Source organism: Camelus bactrianus, chromosome 3 (genome assembly GCF_048773025.1).
Source record: "Camelus bactrianus isolate YW-2024 breed Bactrian camel chromosome 3, ASM4877302v1, whole genome shotgun sequence".
Lineage (NCBI taxonomy): Eukaryota > Metazoa > Chordata > Mammalia > Artiodactyla > Camelidae > Camelus > Camelus bactrianus.
The window spans coordinates 95,262,782-95,282,260 of record NC_133541.1 but is presented as its reverse complement, the minus strand read 5'-3'; the positions used below and the strand labels follow the sequence as shown (position 1 = coordinate 95,282,260).

Below are 19,479 nucleotides of genomic sequence, written 5' to 3'. Positions count from 1 at the left end.
AAGCCCCTGGGGCCTGGTGTTCTGACTTTAGACCCTGCTTACATACACACAGATATTATGGAAGTGTCTCTGGGATGCAGCCAGCTCCATGGGAAACCTGTGCTCAAGCTGTGTGAATGGGGGGACCTCAGAAGGTGGCTGAATATGACAGAGCTGGCCCTTCCTGGGGCATGGTGAGCACCAGCCAGAAGGCCCATACCAACTGACTCCAGCCCCACTTGTCATCCGAGACTCCTAGTGCTCACTCACTCTTCATGTAACAATCACACTAACTACAATACTCTCGTGTAAATGACATGCTATTACAGCCTTCACCCGAGAGCTACAAAAACTGAAGCACAGAGATCAGTAATGCAGCAGACTTTCCCCCTAGATCCGTGCAGTGCCAAAGCCCAGTGGTGGCCACTGTCATTTTGAGGGTGAGGATGCTGGGGTTCCAAAGAAAACCCTCCCTAGCCCGCCCTATCCCATTCTTAGCTGGTGGGTCACCTACCCATCTCCTTGAGCTCGGAGTTAATGAGCTCCAGCCAATAGGCGTCAATCTCGTCCAGGTCATAACGGCTGCCCCCTGGCCAATCAGGTTGAGAGCCCTCACCAAGGTCAGAGCTGCTAGGGGACACCTGGGTAGGGGGGCCTTCCAATGGCGGGAGAATCCTAGAAAATCAAGAGAGAGTGTTGTGACGGGGGTGCCCTCATACTCCTACCCTCCCTGGGTCCGGGGGCCTCCAGTGAGTTGGCCAGCCTGGATGAGGAGCTAGTGGGCAAGTGAGGTGTGAGACTTTGATGCCAAGTAGGGCCCGCCTCCTTCCATTCCCTCCTTACACTTTCCTCCTCCCATATGCCCACCCTGCAGAGGCGTAAGGGGCAGTCCAAGTGCCGTCTGGGCAATGCCGGTGCCAGCCACTTTGGGACAAGAGGAGTAGAGCCAGCTGTCCTCCAGGTCCTTCAATATACCCCTCAAAGCTGGGAAGGGGCCAGAGACTGTCCCCATGCCCTCACAAGCCTTGGCCCCTCTTCCACCAGTAACCTCAGGGGTGATGAGGAGCCCTACTTGGTTACACTGTTGTGGCTAACACGGCCCCTTTTGGATAAAAGGTGTACTGCCACAGAGGACAGAGTCCTGCCCACACACCTTATCCTTCCCCCGAATAAATGTTACCTGAGTCTCTCACTATAGTGTCATTCCCCCACCCTCCAAAGATCAAGGCCTCCTCCCTGGAGGCAAAGATGCACCTGCTACAATCCCAGGGTGACATCCCAGGTCAGCCCTCCTTCAGGCCATGGCTCTGCCTCTGAGGCAGCCTGGAAGGGCCCTGGCTTCAGCACGAGGTCTCTAAACTCAGCTCCACCACTTAATGCGTGACTCTGGGTAAGCCACGTAACTTCTCTGTGCCCCAGTGAGTTTATACAAAAAATGGGCTAATAATAATATGATCTACCTTTTACAGCTGGCATGAGGATTAAATGAATGAATACATGTAGAGCTCTTAGAATTGTGCCTGGCACACAGTAAGCACTACATGAGTGTGAGTGTGTATTTTAAGCCTGTGGATATCACTTTGCTCCTTCTGAAATGGAATATGAGGCTTTTTTTGCCTTGGGAGGGCACAGTTTCCTCTCTTGGCTCAGCTGTGTGCTGCCCCTCAATTCCTGATGCCAGTTCAGAATGCCAGCTCTTCCCACCCCCTACCAGTTGCTATGGTTATTGCTGTGGAGCCTGGTCTCCATCTGGCCAGCCCTGCCAGGGTTGAGAGGCCCCTTACTTGCCTGAGAGGCCTCCTGGGGTCGGAGGCAGGGCTGCCAGAAGCTGTGACTCAGCGCAGACTAGGGAGGGGGAGGCAAGGCTCTGAACACACAGAGACATGGCACAGCTGTGGCGAGGGTTCTTGGGCTCCAGGAAATGCCCTGCGTGTCAGCAAGAGGGGCAAGAAGGATGGAGACAGGGAGGTGGAATGGCCTCCAGGTCAGGAGGGAGGCCCACAGGAGATTGAGGGAGACAAGGAGAAAGGGAAAGGGCTTGCATGGTACCACCTTTTTCACACACAAAATGCGCAGGTTACAGAAGGTGTTAGATAATGATAATGCCATGATAACCACCTCCCCGGCCCCTGCCTGCCAAAGTCATTTCAAATAGAAGCACAGCTAATACACTTAGTCCTACAAAATTCTGCCTTTCCTCATGAGGCTCTTATTTGAATTAATACATTCTTTTAAAAACATTGTACTTTGGGGTGGGGGTAGGTAATTATGCTTATTTACTTATTTTTTAAATGGAGGTACAGGGGATTGAACCCAGCACCTTGTGCATGCTAAATACGCACTCTACCACTGAGCTGTACCCTCCCTGCTAAAAATACTATAATTCTGTCACGAGCTTGCTTTGTTTGTGCCCTGAACGTGTGCTTAGCTGGGGTGTTAGATAACCCCTATCCAAATGTCCACCACCTATCGGCATAACTACCCACGCTTGTGTGCTCAGTCAGCTGCCACCTGGTCAGACCTCTGGGGGCCAAGATCACATTCCTTTCTCTGGGAAACTGGGGCTAAAGGGCTCAAAACAGAAAAGGCATTTCCTGTGCCTGGTGAGGCTCTCATCTTCATCTGTTTGGCCTCTTCCAGCTCTGACTATGGAGGAAACTCTCCTGCCAGGCGTGAACTGACCTCACCCTAGGCCAAGGCCTCAGTCTCGGCTGCAGCCAGTAGGGCTGAGGCCAGCTGGGAGGAGGTGGATGGGTGCACTGGGATCTGGAGAAGAGGAGGGATCTATATTCCAGAAGACCAGATAAACACCAGAGGTTGGTTTTGCTGAGCTGAGTCTTTTGGCCACACTAAGGGTGCAGTGCAGGCCCTCCCTTAATTCATGATCTGAGGGTGAGAGGTTCTCATTATCCAGAGAAGTGTCAGATCATGAGGTGGACAGACCTGCCCAAGGGCCAGGGAGGAGTGGGCAAAGTGAGAGGGATGCAGGGGGCCAGGGTAGCAGCTGGGGGAGGGCAGTCAGAGTCAGCATGCCAGGGTGATCAGGGCACAAGACTCTCTTTGGGCCACACAGGGGCAACCCAAGGCTTGTTCCCGTGGCTCGTAATTTCCTGGCCCAGCCCACGAAGCCCTGGCGGTCACGCAGGGAATTCCCCAGAATTTCCCGACTTCCTCATCTACAAAATGGGGACGGTAACATGCCCCGTAGAGGGCTAATACGATAATTAAATGAGAAGATGAGCACATCAGGCCCAGAAGAACAAGGTCTCAGGAACGCAGCTCCTATAACCATTCTGACTGTGGCAGCTACCACACTGGCTTCCTGATGGGGGCTGTGTAGCAGACGGTGCCCCAGGAGACGGAGGGACCAGGCTGGAGGTGGGTGAGGAAAAAGGGGCATGGAGATTCCTCCAAGAGAGCACCCCTCCCTCCTCCAGGTTATCCTCTCCCAAGAGCGTGGGCAGGCCAAGGGTCCTGGCTCCTGTCAGCTTAGAGCAGCCGTGCGTATGCAGGGAATGCACCTAGCAGAGCCAGAGCTGTCTGAACACGTGCTCTCTTCTTGATGTCAACAGATAAAGCACCAACTGAAGCCAAGCTACTGGTGTGGAGGCATCTGCAATTAATTACCCAGGAACCACCTGACGCTGACATCAAGGAGAGAGGACAGAGTACCGGGCCAAGCCTAATCAGGACTCACTTCTCTCTGCCCAGCTGGTGGCCCACCCCTCTGTCTTGTCTTCCTGGGCCCTTGGCATACAAATTCTCATTTAATCCACACCACCACAGTATCAGGCATGTACTATTATTAGCCCCATTTTACGGAGGAGGAAACAGGCTCAAAGAAGTCAGTAACAGGTCTTCAGTCTGCAGAGGTGAGAATGTGAAACTGGCTAGGAGCTTGACCCACATTTCTGGCCCCGGGCAGGGGATGTGGAGGATAAATTCTTTCTCCAAATCCTGCATATGCTCCCATTCCCAAGAGGCCTGGAGCTTCCCTAATTCTCAGAGGGCCACAGACAGGAGCTGGTAGGCACTCAGCCCTCGGGAGCCCAGGAAGATGAGCACTGCCCTACACCCAGTCCTCACTGAGCGCCCATGGGGTTTGGAGTCTGCCTGGCTTCTGTAATCGCTTGCCCAGATCAGGCCTGACACCAGATGGGCATTGGGTGCTTGTGAGCCAGTCATAGGTGTGGCTGCCAGGAAGCATCAGTGCCAATGTCAAAGGAGGTGACTGCTGAGATCTTTGCCCCAGGCCTGGTCAAAGTGGGCCTCAGCAAGAGCCATGGGGCTGCCAAGGCCAGGAATGGACTGCCAATAACACAAGCTAACCAGGCCAGCGGGCTAGTGGGCAGGGGTGACCAGGACAGCAGGCCCCTCTGTCTGAGACATGACTTGGAGGGTTTCCCAGGGTGCAGAAAGAAGCATTTGACTGAACTCTGTCACCAGAGGCCTGGCCCACAGCCACAAGACCGCCTCCTCACAAGAGCACCAGGGGTCTCTCTGACCTACAAGATCAGAAGGCTACAGAACCCAGAGAGGACTAATCCCTGACCCAACCCTCACCCAGCCCTGGCAGGGGGGCCTCCTCAAAGGCTGGTCATAGCAACAGCTTCCTGAGCATCTGATGTGCATGCCAGATACTCAATTCCCTCCCACTTACAACTCCTTTAAAAGGTTTAAGAAGTCAAGAGCATGGCTTATCCCCATCTTAAGGAGTAGTTAAAAGCCTGGAGAGTTCCCTGATGAGATCCTCTGGTGGGACACAGTTTGGATCACAATCAAGCTAATTCATGGCCAGTTTTCACTGAGTGCTCACGTGTGCCAGGTCCTGTGCCCAGGGCCTTCCATGATCACTTCCCTACATCATCTGCATGGCGCACTGTGTGAGGCAGGTGTTATTGTTATCACTTCCAATTCACAGATAAGGACACTGAGGCCCAGGGAGATTACATTTCTGGCCCAAGGTTTCACTGAATGTGAGTGGCAATTTGAACCCAGGTTCTCTGGCTCCAGAGCTGAGGCCAAGCCCAAGCCCTTAGCCTCAGAGGTAAACTGCCAATATTTCTGGAACATTGCCATGTATTTTTAAGGACAAAAGAACCTAAGCGTAAGATGGACTAGAAAGGAATCTGAGGATTATCAGGGCTCTGGCCTGGTCCTAGCCTCCCCTTCCTCCCCTGCCTATGGCCCCCTGGCCTGGGCTGCCCAGCTCACCTCACCACGGGCTCTGGAATGGCCTCTGCCCCAGCGGGCACCTGCACGCCTTTCTCCCATTCCTGTCGCCATGGGTCTGCCAGGATATAGTAGTCATCCGGGCTGAGCTGGTATGAGTCTGGGATCTTCATGGCTGTGATCAAGTCTGTCCGGAAAACCTGTCAGGAGCAAGGGTAGAGAGAGAATGGCTTCAGATTGCCTCTGGGTGGTCGTCTCCACAGGCCAGGGCAGGAAAATGCAAATGCAACTCAAGTGGGCTTTCTGCCCACTCACTATAAAATAAGAAGACAACACAAAAACAGTTGGTACAAGAGTGTATCTTCTCTGAACCCAGCACAGTGCTTTGTGCACAGATCTTCAATAAACATGTTGAATTGACTTTACATGTTCTGACCTGTTCAATGACAGAGTTTGAGTGATGCGTGGAAGTGGACCTCAGAGGGAAGAGGAAAGATTAGCTGAGAAAGGCAAAAATAGTGAGGAAAAATTAGATGGCAGAAGGGCTTCTGTGAATGCAATACTGCCATGGAGTGACTGTTCAGGGAATTTCTGTTGAAGATCAAAAATTACACTTGTAGTTGTAACCACAGGCACAGGTGTAAAGGAGCCCAGGCAACCACATGCCAGGGTCTCATGGAAACAGCCGAGGGAGAGGCTGGGGTTTGGGGCTGCCTAGAGATCAGCTTCCCAATGGGTCAGGGTCTCCATGGTCCCTTAAGAACAAGGACATCAAGCACCTTGCTCTATGGGAGCTCTGAAGGACCAACCTGTGTGCAATGGGGCAGGAGGAGCGTGTGGAATTCCTTCTCAGTCAAGCCCATCCAAATTCCCTCAGGGTCGGGCTGGGAGTGGACACAGCCTCCTGCTTTGGTTTTCTTCTGAGCACCTGCTCACTCTGGGGGAAACTGCTCTTCCCAGCGCTCTGTCTGCTGTCGCCACCTCTACCCTAGAACAACCTGCAAGCCCAGCCCCAGTGGCACTGACAATGCCTCGTCTGTTCTGGTTTGCTTGGTCTCACTGGGGTCCCCACAAAGGGCTGCTGTAGGGCTTGGTGGCAGCTCCAAAAACCATGTGACTTGCTTTGGTACCAACTTTCCCAGTGATTATCACATGAGAATCACAAGTTAAGGGAGAGGTCACATTATGGAGATAAGAGAAACCACCTCAAGAAGTCCTCCAGGCCTCAGACCCAACTCTAAAGCCCAAACCCACTCCCAGGAAGAATCAGCATCCACCAGCCTTCCAGAGGCTCATGACAAGTCATTCAGTGGTAACCTCTGCCTGCGGGAGGCCCCACTCACTGGCTGTGTGTCTCATTTGAATCTAGGGCTGTAACCACAAGGAAGCAACTGAAATGGGGGCACCAAGAGGGCTCAAGGAAGCATCTTGCAGAAATCTAATTAACGTCTGCATCTAGCTAGAGAGGGCCCTGGCTTGCAGAAGGTCAAGTTTCTTTAAGACTGTATTTGCCAATATAATTTAATTGTTAAGACTAACACCCTAACATTTAATTAGTGTGCCAGTGTGAAAAAATTAAAAGATTACGATTAAATGCTAATTAAACGGAAGATAAAATGTGGCAAAGATTTCACAGCCTTGATACTTTGCATATATTATTAGTGAGCAGCAAGAATACAAACTCAGGTACTGGGTGCATCTCTGGTGTCCTCTGGCACCCTCCTTCGTTGGCTGGGGCCTTTCCTAGCTGAGGCCTCTGCCAAGCCCAGCAAGGCTGAGGCTGGGTTATTTCCCTCTGGGCCCCAGAACAGGATGTGGCAGAGGTGAACTGAACCCACAGTGGATTCATGACTGTCTCAAAGTTCTCCCAATCCTGGCAAACCACGTGGTACAACATCTAACGCCCTATTGCTCTGATGCCATGGGGAACTGCCCACCTGGGAAAGTCCGTTACCTCACCTCAAAAACCAACCCTTCAAGAGCCAAGTATCACACTGTGCCCCGCTAAAAAGGCACAGGTGACTTTGAAACTTCTTGCTGTTCCCTCATCCTGAGCTGTAGTTTAAGTGCCACCTCTGAGGATTCCTTCCCTGATCACCTGGAGCACCGACCACCTGACAGAGCCACTTTCCAGCCCACTATCCTGCCTCATCTCCCAGTACTTACACTCCTGAAAATTTAACTGGTGTACTCATGCTGCTTGTTTCCTGTCATCTCTCCTGCCACACCTGTCCTATTCTCTGCAGCATTCTTGGTGCTTGCCAAGTGACTGGCACATAGTAAGTACCCAATAAAGAGTGACTGAGTGGATAATTAAATGAATGAGTGAATTAAAGGGCCCCTCTGGAGTTACCTGATGAGCCCGAGGCCCCAGCTGCCTCCTCAGGCAATGCTTTTCAAGCCCCCACGAACAGGTTAGACACCTCATGGATGGACAGGAAGGGCAACACTATCTTAAAGGTAACAGCCAACACTTAAAGAGCACTGTGAGGCCAGCACCAGCCTAATGGCTGTTCTTGAATTAATTTATTATTAGTCCTCATACCAACTCTGTGAGGTGGGTGCTACCATCATCCACATTTTACAGTTGAGAAGCCAGGGACCCAGGTTAGTTTAGCAACCTACACAAGGTCCTACATGTTGGAAGTAGCAAAGGAACCCAGACAGATAACTCCAGAACAATCCAGCACTCTCCCACAACCCCTGCCCTTCTTGGCCATCTGCTTATAGCCAATGCCCTTGAGTTAACCTAAAGCCAAATCAGGCGGTTTCCCCAAGTGCTGGAATATGTAAATCAGGTGGTGACCTTTTCAAGTTCCAAGTCCTCCAGTGACTCGCCACTGTCTTCTCACTGCCCTCAGGCTGAGCTGCAGGGCCCACCAGTCCCTGTGGCCACATAGATGCAGTGGCAGTCTCCCTCCTGAATACTGTTCACCCTTGGCACGTGGGAGGACCCTGCCGGGACAGACACCATTCTCCCTGCCAAAGTAGGGGTGGCCTGTTTCACCCTTAGGGTCCTAGTCCAGTCCACATTTGATCTGGAAAACCTTCCTCTAAACTCCCACAGTCCCTGTATTAGAATCTCCTGGTTTCTTGCCATGTCTTCCCCACTCGAAGGTGAACTTGGTGAGGTCTGGCCAGGCCACAGGCTGCAGCAGTGCACACAGGGCCTGGCACATTCTAGGTGCTAATAACTAAGACTGCATGGCTCAAGAGCTTCCCATGCACTTGCCACCACCTTTCTGGGTAGCTGCTCAAGGCTACAGCTGGGTACTCTGTATCTCCCAAAGAAACTCCTGTATATTTAGATAAAACCTGTCAACAAATATGGCAACCCAATCATAACCCAAACATCTTTCAGTCTTGAACCGCGAAAGGTTCTGCTTGAAAAGTGCTCACTTACTCTCCCAAAATGCCTTTGAATTATTTACAAAAACTAAACAAAGAATAAAATGGACACTGACGAACTGGAGGCCCTGCCATGGCAAGGAAGTTAAAAGTTGGAAAACAAGCAATTTTTGAAGAATGTGAATGTTTACTATTTTCCTCTTTTTTGGCAGAAATTGACAAATTGTCTTTAAAGGTCTGCTGCCTAGCAACCAAGTTCTGCTGAGCTGCTTGGGAGATGTTAATTGTAGCTTCTTCAAACAGTATGAAGAATGTTTAAAGGTCTACAACTCTAATTTAACAACCAGTGTGAGTGCCACAGGTGCCAACACAGCTCTGAAGAGAGCTGAAGACCCTGCTCTGCACAGATGCAGCGACACTGCTCGTGGCTTGCACTCTAGCACCTTTCACCAAGACTGACAACCACAGCCATTGGAAAGTCTATCTAGCTTTCTGTACCTATCTCCCCAGGAAGAACCCAATCTGGGATCTGCCAGAAAGTATCAGTGGAGTCTGACATGATCTCCAAAAGCAAATAAAGATAATGACAATAGGCAACTTCCACTGTACTTTGCTAAGAGCTCCTGTATATGATCTTAAGATTTATGCATCTTATTTGAATACTTCATCCTGGGATAATGGTTTCTGCTCCCTTTTCTCAAGGGTGAAATATTGTATCATAGTGTATTCAGACCAGGAGGCACCAATAAGTTAAATTACTTAAGGAAAAGCTCCAGCACTTAGCATAATTACAAAATATGATTATTTGTGTAATTATTTGTTTAATGTCCGTCTCCTCTAATAATTAAGCTGCAAGAGGCAGAGGATGGCATGTGTCCTGTTTATCATTGTGCCTGTTTGTGGCACAGTGTCTGGCACATATCGAGTACTCAAAAACACTTGTGGAACAATGAGTGAGTGAATGAACTGCAGGATTTGTCTGAAGTATGACTAAACTCTGAAACTTCGAGGCACAGGGCTGATCCAAAGGATTCTTCCAGGTGGACCTTAGAAACTGGTCTTGGTCACCGTCCCAAAGCCAATGAAAACAGCTTTGGCCAAGACTGCCTCTCCTTGACCTCTGTCCACATCAGAAGTCCCAATGCAAAGCCAGGAGTGGCTCCCTCTCTCTAATCTCCCAAAGGATGTTTGCAAGTCTGTCCTGAAAGAGCCAAATAAAATTACTACCAGACACTTTTAAATCACAGTTTTTTTTTTCCGAGGACCTCATTTCACGAGAAATAATAATAGTGAAAAGGAATTGCCCTGTTACAGGATGACAGGCACTGTGCTACATGTTTTATATATATAATCTCACCAAATTCATATTACCTCCATTTTACAGAGGTGGGGACTAAGGCTCAGAGAGGTTAAACCACTTGTCTGAGGTCTGCACTGTCCTTTAACCACTGCAATGCTGCCTGCAAGCCAGTCAGCTATTTCTTCTTTTAAAAATCTTTCTTGGGTTGGAATCTGATAAAGAGTATCTCAGCCAAGAGCATATTTAGATACTTAAAATTAAGCGTAAAACACCGGAGAAGGGCTCTGGAAACAGCCACCCTCTGCCTAGTTCCATTCAAGCTACCATTAGGCTAATTTGGTCAGACACTTAAAACACACACACACACACACACACACACACACACACACACACACACTCTCAACATCTCTTTCTCTTTCACAAGAATAACAGCACTTCCTACTCTTAAAGAGAATTTATTGCACACATTTCTTTTGCAAGACAAGTCCCAGAGGCTGGGAGGCCTTTCCAGCTGGCGGGAGCAGCAATGTTTCCGACTATATGAGAAGTAGATTCTGCCCCCCACCCCAGAGGAAGGCAGTGGGAGGTTCCAAAAGCAGGCGCTTAGCCCAGAGGAAGGGCTCTCTCTTACTGCCTGCCCGCCTCCCAGGGTAGCAGAGGAACTGTTGGCTAGAAACAGGGCTTGAAACCACAGGGGCAAGCAAAAAAACTTTTCTTGGAGTCTCCTGTTTTATCTCTCAAGTTTGTGAGCATTTTGTATTTTACTACAATATATGCCAACATTGTTTTAATATAAAATATATTGTTTGAACATCTGGATAATATATCTGCTCTTCCAGGAACATATCTTATTTATCCTCTGGTTTTGCACCCCAACACAATCTGGCCACCCCTGCCTTCACCCAGAGTAGAAGGGGCCCATTTCTAAAAGCAATGGTTCAAGCAGATAAGCTGCACTCTCACTCTCACTTGCTGCTTTTTCCAAGGGAAGGCCATCTGTATATAGGAACTTTCACAGACAGAACTTCAGCAAGACACCCCACCGGTGGCACGGTGGCAGAGGCTAATCACAAGAGTCACCTCTTTCTCCTAGGCCTTGTCCCAGGGGCGAGAGACTGGGCACTGGTGAAGGACTGCCGTGGTACCTGCAGAGAGGCCCCATTCTCTCATCTAGGGATCTATCTACCCTGTCCTGGGACCATCCAGGCTTCCATCTCAAGGAGGCCAGCTTCACCTCCACTAACTTCTGGGATCTCCCTAATCCCCAGGCTCCACAGGCCTCAGGACAAGGCAGTCACATCTACAGAACAGAAACTGCATGGCAGGGTGCAGAGCAGGGCTCTACAGATGATGAGCCTGAGGCTCAGAAACTGACTTGCCCAAGCTCACAGAGCTCCTTAGTGGCAAAGCTGGCTGCACTTCTCAAAACGGACACTTTCCTGTGTAGCACCTGCGTCCTGCTAACAGTCAGACGACAAGCTCCCCAGGGACACAGCCTGCATTTTCTGTGCCCCTACACCAGGCGGGACCCAGTAGGTGCTCTCAAGTGTTTGCTGAGTTTAATCACTATCAGTAGTTCTAGGATCCTAAAAGCCCATGTCCCTGCCGGTGACTGACTCCTAGGGACTCTGACTCCCTGAAAACACAGCTTTCTGCCTCAGGACAGCCTCCCTGGGGGAAACCCTCACTTCCTGGTCTGTCTGTTCATCTGCCTCTCTGCCCCAGGTCTGAGGGAGACATAGCCTCAAACAGCAGCCTCCAAACCACAGGGCTAGCCTCTGGATCTCTTCCCGAACTGCCCTTCACACCCTTGCCAGGCCAAAGGCTTGGCAGAAACCTGTCAGTATCCTAGCGACTGTGGGAGAAGGGGTGAGGTGGGGGATGTCCCCACCCACACTCCTTGCCTTTGCTTAGGTCACTGAACCAGGCTGGAAGGCCTCCCCTCCCTCATTCAACCTCAGGGTCTTCCAGGGAGGACCAAGCCAGAAACTCCTGTCTTAGCAGATCAGGGAAAAGTCTATGGCAGTAGTTCTTAACCCTGGCTTCCAGCAGGAGGGCTCTCAAAAACTACACTTACCTGGGGCCCCAGTCCAGACTATTCAAATCAGAATTCTTGGGGATGAGGTGGGATGGGGGTCTGGTATTGGTATTTAAAAAATAATCTCTGTTCTGTGATCTCCACCAGGCTCTCAGAGATGACCCACAAAGTTACGGTCATGCTATTTGGTGAGACAGGCCAGATCAGAAACCCAAGGCCTCGGCGTGGTTTATAGGCTAATACCACCTCTCCAGGCGAGGCTAATCCCTTCCTCTCCTTCAGAACTGGCCTGGCTGACTTAAGCCCCAAAGGACAGATTTCAGCTTTGTTGGGATCCTGCTGGCAAGCAGAGGAAGGCAGCAGCCTGTGTCCCTGGGGTCAGGCCCACCTTTTCCCTCCACTGCCAAAGAGGATCCTGGGACAACTTCAGACTTTGTGCACTTCCACTAAAAATCCTAACCCGGCATTTCAGGAATCCCAGGGCCTGTCCTGTACTCCCAGTACCAAGGCCTGCATTCCCCTTTCACTCAGGCTGAGGGAGGCCACCCCCGGTTAAGGGCCAGAAGGGAAGCTGGGCCTCGAGGCCTCAGCCCTGTCCAGGGTCCTGACTCCTTGTCAGAGCACTTTGTTCCAGCTGGGGGTATCTCCCGCTGGTGTAGAGAGTGCCCCTTGATTTGTACCCTCAGAGTGCCAAGGTCACCCCAGGGGCAAGCCCGCCAGTCTTGCCTCAACCCAACCCTAGTCCTTTCCATTGCTGGCAGCTGCTCTACGTGCCAGTGTTGCTGCCATGCTAAGTACTCCTGGTCCTGAAATCCCCACCCATCACTGTCCACCTTCACAGATGAGGAGAGGAAGGAAACCATGGGTCCTTTGGGTCTGTAGCCACCAATAAGGGGCTCCTGCACCACATGCATCGACTTGCAAGCACCGAGGCTGGGAACTCAGGCCAGACTGAGAGGAGATCGTGTAAGCAGCCTGAAAACCACTGCACAGGCTTCTTGCTCTGAGGACTGAGCAGAAGGGACTCCAGACCCCCTTTCACCAGGGTGTCCAAAGCCCTCAGCCCCGAGGCCCAGCAGACTATAAAGGCCTTTCTATCCAGCCTGAGCACAGAAAGAGAAGGGACAGCCTAGTAAGGAGATTTAGTACAAACATCATCTGCCGCCAAATCCTTGCTTTCATCTCCGCCTTCTCATGAGCCAAATAATTTGGAAGCTTTCATTGATGGTTTCCTCTCTGCCCCACGATAACTTGGAAGTTATGCCGGCTACGGCTCAGCCTCCTCACTTAGGGGACAAGGGAAACCTCTCAGGCTGCTCTCCAGCCTGCTGTGGGAGGAAAAGCTTGTCCTTGGCGACAGTTCAAGGCGGGGAAGGATTCCTCAGCCCTCCAGGAGCCCAGTGCTTGAGGGCGGGTGTGCCCAGTCAAGACTCAGAGCCCACTGAGGAGGGTCTTGGGCTTCAACCCAGGAGGGTGCATAGCCAGTCCTCAGCAGGGCTGGGGATCAACACCCTTGCAATGCTCTGACAGTATTTTTAGATGGGGAAAGGTTCAAAGGCCCTGCACTGGAAAACCCAAGAGGCAGGGGAATTTTCAGCCCCATGCAAATCACTCTTTCCCCTCAACATTTGCTTGACACCTGTTTTCTCCCAGCCTGCCTGCCTATCCTGAGGCGGGTGTAGATGGCAGCTCTGCCCCTGGGCTCTCTACCCAGAGAGGAGTCCCCTCCTTCCGCTGGTGCTTGGAGGAGAGTCAGGGGAAGAGACTAAGCCAGCAGCAGGAGCTCCCCAGAACTTCCCAACTCTTCTCCTATCTGAATAACCCCTGAAAGCAGGGGGCAGGTGGGATTCTCAGAGGCCCATTTGGAGAATTCCTGCCTCCCTGGACCAGAAAGGCACAAAAGGTGGCTATTGTTTTACTAATTCAACCCTAGTAGTAATTGGGAACCCCTGTAGATCTTAAGAAGAGGGTGGGGTGGAAGACTGGAGGAGTGGTCTCAGGGGCTCCCAGGGTCCTAGCACACTGCCTCCTACTTCCCAGTGCTCTTTTTCTTCTTTTACTGAAGTATAGTTGATTTTCCCAGTGCTCTTGAGCACATCCCTTCCACCCACTGAGCAGGGCTAGACCAGGAGGATACTGAGAGCCTCAAGAACAGCATCCTCCCATGCCCACCTCACCCGCTGCCTTCGTTCCAGTCCTTACTGCATTCCTAGAGATACCTCCTTCCATCTCCAACCCTCCCCTATAGGGCCAAGGGAGGGCACTAGGTTGGGGGGGGATGGGAAGCTTTAGGTCTCAAAAGTGCACCCCCCCACACACACACACCAAGGGAGAGTCCAGGGTAGGCCAGTTCTTGGAGGAGGCAGGGAGTCCTTTTTCAAATGCTAGGTTCTGCAGAAGACCTCCCTAGCGGCTGGCTAATGACAGCAGCCCAGGATTGCCCCTGTGGTGAGGGTGAGGAGAGGAGGTAGGCAGGCTCAGAACAAAGATACCTTCCCTCAACCCATGCCAAGTGCCCGGCCCCAGAACTCTGAGCCTTCCCACCCTGTTGGCCCCAAGAACTTCACATCTTGGCTATATAACCTTGGGACCTCCAGTTTCCTTATTATAACAGAAAAAATTAGAACTCTGGGCTAGTTTTAAGGATTAAAAAAGTAGTGTTCAGACCAGTGTCTGGCTACTCTGTGGGCTGCACCACAAAGTTTCTCTTAAGAGGCAGATTCAAAACCCCCCTTTTTGGGCACTCAATGCCCTTGCAGCCTCGTTTGTGCCAAGGGTCTCTTCTGTACCTGGTGCAATGCATTGAAAATGGGGAGAGAGCATTGAGACCCTAGGATGTGATTTTTCAGGGGCTGCAGGAGGCAAGATTGCATGTCCATTTTTCTACCCACCTCCATGCTCTTCTCCACAGCTCTAGAGGCCATAAACACCTCTACCTGCCACAAGAAACATCCCTGGTCAAAGTAAGGAAGGCTTAAGGTGTTGGTGCATGTGAAATGAGCATAATAAGGAGTGGATGACCCAACTGGATGATTCTGAGGACTCCATCCTTCACCTCTGTATCAGCAAATCCTGTCACCCTTGGCAAATCCAGTCTCCAAAATGTCCCAAATTCTACCGCTTCTTACTCCACTGCCATCACCCAGCTCTAAGCCACCACTGTTTCTCTCCTAGACAACTACCGAAACACCTTCCCTGCTCCCACCCTCGCCTCTCATATTCCCTTCTCCTCAAAGCAGCCACTGGGACCTTTTATTAAAACTTCAGACTATGTTATTACCTGGCTTATGATCCTTGAAAGGCTGCTCCTCTCACTCAGATTGATGGGAACATCTTTACCACAACTATAAGGCTATGAGAGCTGGCACCCCCACCACGTCCTCTCATTCATTCCATTCAGCCACACCGGTGTCATTTTGCAATGACTGTGATCTCTTCAGGAATGCTCTTCCCCCATAGAGCCCTCCCTCTCCACAGGTCTCTGTTCCTGTCCCCTCTCCACTTCCGTTTCTTCTTTCTCCAGGACACTTATCACTACCCACCTCTGAGGGTTTCTTTTCGTTCTGCCGGGGCCAGCCCGATTTGGTGTTGCTGGGCAGTTTGGAGCATCTTGATGCAGATGTAGCGTGACCTGCAGAGAGAGCACAGCCCATTAGGGGCCCCCTGGAAGGCCTGGAACACCACCCAACCATCTCCAAGGAAAGGAAGTCTGTAAGTAAAGCTCTGCCTTGAATGTTCAGGAGGTGCCGACCTCTGTGAGCACCTGGTGGACTGTCCCTTCTCTGGGCCTCTCCAATGATGAATGGGGACATGAAACCTCCACTCATCAACCAGAAGAGGCTTGGGAGATAAAAGGCAGTCGGACAAGAACTTAGTATTAGTTTGCTGTGTAATTCATAACAAGTCCCTTACCCTCTCTGGTCCTCTGCTTCCTCCTTGGTAAAAGAGGGATATAATAAGTCTTCCATGGCCACTCTCCACCCCCACTGCAGAACAGACACCGGGATGATGTCCAGTGAGTATACAGAGGCAAGACAGGGCAGTGGGAAGAGATCTGCTCTAAAGCAAACCCACAGACTGGGCTTGAGCCCTGGCTCAGCCATTTACTATCTTGTTACCTTGGGTAAATGAGTCTCTCTGAGCCTTGGTTTGCTTTTCTATAAAATGAGGGTAAGAGAATAACTATCTTCAAAGAGTTGTTGTGAGAATTAAATGACATCACGCCTGTAAAGTCTAAGCACAATCCCTGGCACACAGCGCTGCCTCAATAAACATTATCTATTACCGTGAGGGTCCAAAGGCCCTCACAGATTACACTCAGGGTGGCCTCCACCCCAACAGGTCAGAGGAGCAGCAGCCATGGGTGGGTAGTGGTAGGGACTGGTGGGAAGGGTGTTTGCCTCAGCCTGGCCCAACTCTGATGCAGATAACAGGGCTCAGCTGCCCAGATGCTCACCAGTGCAGGTACCTGGCCTTCAAGGGTTCCTTTGCCTGCAATAAACTTAGAAGCAGTGGATACAGTTCTTGGCTCTACTGAGACAGGCCACAGGCAGTGTGGCTGCAGCCACAGAGGGCCAGATACTGTGATCTACTGCCACAGGGAGGAAGGGCTGGCCAGGTCAGATACCAGAGCCAAGTTGAGCAAACAGACCCCAAGGGACAGTGAATGAAACCTGGAGGGAGGGAAGGGCTGGAACCTGACTTCTCATCCCAGCGCACATGTCCTCAGGCACTGGCGGGTTGCAGAACTCCTGAAGCTCTAAGGGGCCTTGGAGAGCTCCCTAATCCCAGCTGCTCACCACATATGTGAACAAACTGAGGTCTATAGTTGCAGGGCTCCAGGCCCGGCCTCCCTGGCAGTGCAGTCTCTTCCTCAGCCTGGGCTTCCACCAGGGTGCACAGCTAGCTGGGATCTTCCTGGCAGTGTATCTCTCCTACACAGGGCAGAATGGAACTCTTTACTTCAACTGGCTCACACAGCCCTGGGTTCCTGGGGCATCTGAGAAGAGCTGCCTTCTACTATCAGAGAAAAACCTTTTTCTGACACAAACTTCCCTTCTCTCCCCCCATTTTCTACATGACAATGTCCCCCACCCAGATATCCAACTGATACACCCAGCCCACACACAAATCTACCTGAGATTTTATTGCCAAGATTCCATGAAAGTCAGACTCCTTCATTTAATTTCTTCAGCAAACATTTACTCATCACCTATTATGTGCCTGATCTCGAGGGATACTGCAGTCAGCAAGACATGATCCTTCTTATCAAGGAGCTTACCAGTGGTTAGGAAATAATACTTGTCAGGTAATTATAATAAAAAGTGACAGGTTTTCTCTGTTATGTGGACACTTCCATAGGACCCTGACTCAACAGGAGGGCCAGAAGGAAAGGGATGTGTTCCAGGTAGCCAGGAATAGCATATGCAAAGGCCCAGAGGGGAGTTCATCTGGTCCAATTGGAGCAAAACACATGGAGCTGAGAGCTAGAGGGTAGAAGGGAGTAGAGGGAAGAGGACAGAAAGGCCCTGGAGGCCATGTGGTTTGGTATGGGACTTTCTTAGGAGCAGAGGGACCTGGCCTGATTTATGCTTTCATCCACATGGAGACCATGGGGCAGTGTCCCCCAAATCTGGGCCTGTGGACCTGATAATTATTCAAATGCTTTTCTGTAGGAGCCCCAAATGGAAGGCCTTACTGTCAGTGGTGTCAGAGTTGTCGCTGCTGATGGAGTATTTTCGCCTCTTCTCTTCCATCTGCAACAAAAGGCAGGCCCCATTATACTCACAGGCAGCTTGGGAAATCCTCAACCTCTCAGAAAATTGCCCCACACTCACCTTGCTGCAGAGAGAGAATGAGAACAAGGCCATGCCCTAGTCTTCACCTCAGCCAGCCTCACCCTCTGCCCACCCCACCTGCTGGGACCTTGAGGGTGGGAGAGGGGGCCACATCTCCCACCTACTGAGCCCAGAGCCTCAGGCAAACAAGAGTCTGGTTGAAGACAACATAGAGGTTAGCAGCCCCAGAATGAACAGTGACTAGGACCCGCCCAGCCCAGCTTCCACTCAAGGAAACTCAGGCCCACCAGAGAATCCACTCCCACCTGCAAGTTACAAGTGGTGCCCTGCTGAGGAGGAAGGGCAGAGGAAATAAGACTTGTTCTTCCAGGAGGATTGGGTTATCTGAGCTGATGGTCAAGCCAGCCCAGACAGCACCGAGAACACATCCTGAAAGCAGTAGCCAGAGGGGTGTGGAAATCGGGTGGGGGCAGGCTCCAAGCTGGGTCTCTGAGACACACCAGGCCCAGGGTGACTGGTCTGGGCTGAGCTGCCCTCCCTCGCCACAATGTCCTTTTTCAGATGAAAGTATGAACCCACTTTATCTCCACTACAGCATTTAACTTCAAGTTAATAAGGGCTACTTGCCCATACTGAGCTCTTTCCCCTACCCACGCTACCTTATGTTCCTAACAACCCGGTGAGTTGTGAGCTATTAGCTTTATTTACTGAGGAGGCTCAGTGCCTTGTCCTGCTAGTGACTGGCTGAACTGGGATTTGAATCCACGTGGTCTGATCCCTGAGCCCACACCGAGCTGCCTTTGTGCCCCCGTCAGCTCCTGCCTGTTGGAAGTGCTCTCCCACCCACTACTTCCTCTAATCCTGCACAGTCCTGGGTGGCAGAGTCTGCTCTTGCCCCCTCTTGGAAGGGAGCACACCGAGTGGCTTGTTAACCCACCCAGGTCTCACAGCTAGTCAGTGGCCAAGTCCTAATATGAAAACAGACCTGGGGCTTGGGGTCCAGAGTGCTTTCTACCATGTTCCTGTCAGTCCGGAACCAGGGCTGCCTCATTGCCCACAGCAAGGGGCAAGTAGCAAGTGTCAGTAGGAATAAAGCCCTGCAGTCCATTCCAGCTGCAGGTCAGCCAGGCTCCCCACCCCTACTCGGAATCCCATCTGTCACCTGCTGACACCCCAAGTCTGCTCATGCTGAGCTGTGGGGTTTCCTTTATTTTACTGTGACTCTGCAGAGACTAGGGAGCACTGACTGTCTAAGGTAGGGTGTGACACCCAAAACTCTGAGGTGCCCAGGAGGACCCTCCTGCCTTGAACTCCACCTTAGCCAGGAGCTTCTCTCCACCCCAACAGCAGGATCAAGATGACAGGAAGGTTCACTGGAGCTGCTTGCTGCCCAGCTCCAAAGGTGCAGGCAAAGTGCTCTCTAGAGGGTGTGGAGATACAGAGAGATGCCTGGTGGTGAGCAGCATGGATGCCAGGGAGTCAGGAACAATGAGGGCTAAAACTGCTAAGCAGTCATTGCTCAGGAAGGAGGGTGTCCTGGTACACAGGAACCTCACTGAAGCCTCAGAACAGCCCTTTGGTGCTGGTGGGCATGACAGTTGCTTCCGTTTTGCAGGAAAAGGAAAATGAGGCTCAGACCACAGTGCTTGTAAGAGGTCTATCTGACTCAGGAGACCATGCTCCTGACCTTTAGACTTCCTTGCCTCGAGTGCAAGCAGTCCAGTGGCTCAGGTCACAGACTGAATGGGGCAATAATGCTCCACCATCCACAGCTGCCCAACCTCACTGTCCTCTGGGGTCTGAGTGCAACAAAGGTGACTTTAACAGAACTTTGACTCTACCCT

The 19,479-nt window shown here is 51.3% G+C and overlaps 1 protein-coding gene across 13 annotated transcripts in view; it reads right to left on the bottom strand.

Annotated features, from left to right (window-relative positions):
* Nucleotides 1-19,479, bottom strand: part of JADE2 (jade family PHD finger 2) — a 132,854-nt gene that overhangs the window by 22,637 nt on the left and 90,738 nt on the right. For 11 of the 13 annotated variants that reach the window (XM_010971623.3, XM_010971628.3, XM_074360673.1 and 8 more), the window contains 4 exons: nt 17,536-17,593; nt 15,380-15,468; nt 5,194-5,351; nt 494-654 (listed from right to left, as the gene is read on the bottom strand). In XM_010971623.3, the coding sequence (XP_010969925.1) occupies nt 494-654; nt 5,194-5,351; nt 15,380-15,468; nt 17,536-17,593 (466 nt within the window). The remainder of the gene's footprint in view (nt 1-493; nt 655-5,193; nt 5,352-15,379; nt 15,469-17,535; nt 17,594-19,479) is intronic. The other 2 variants (XM_045507906.2, XM_074360678.1) reach the window with 1 other exon arrangement.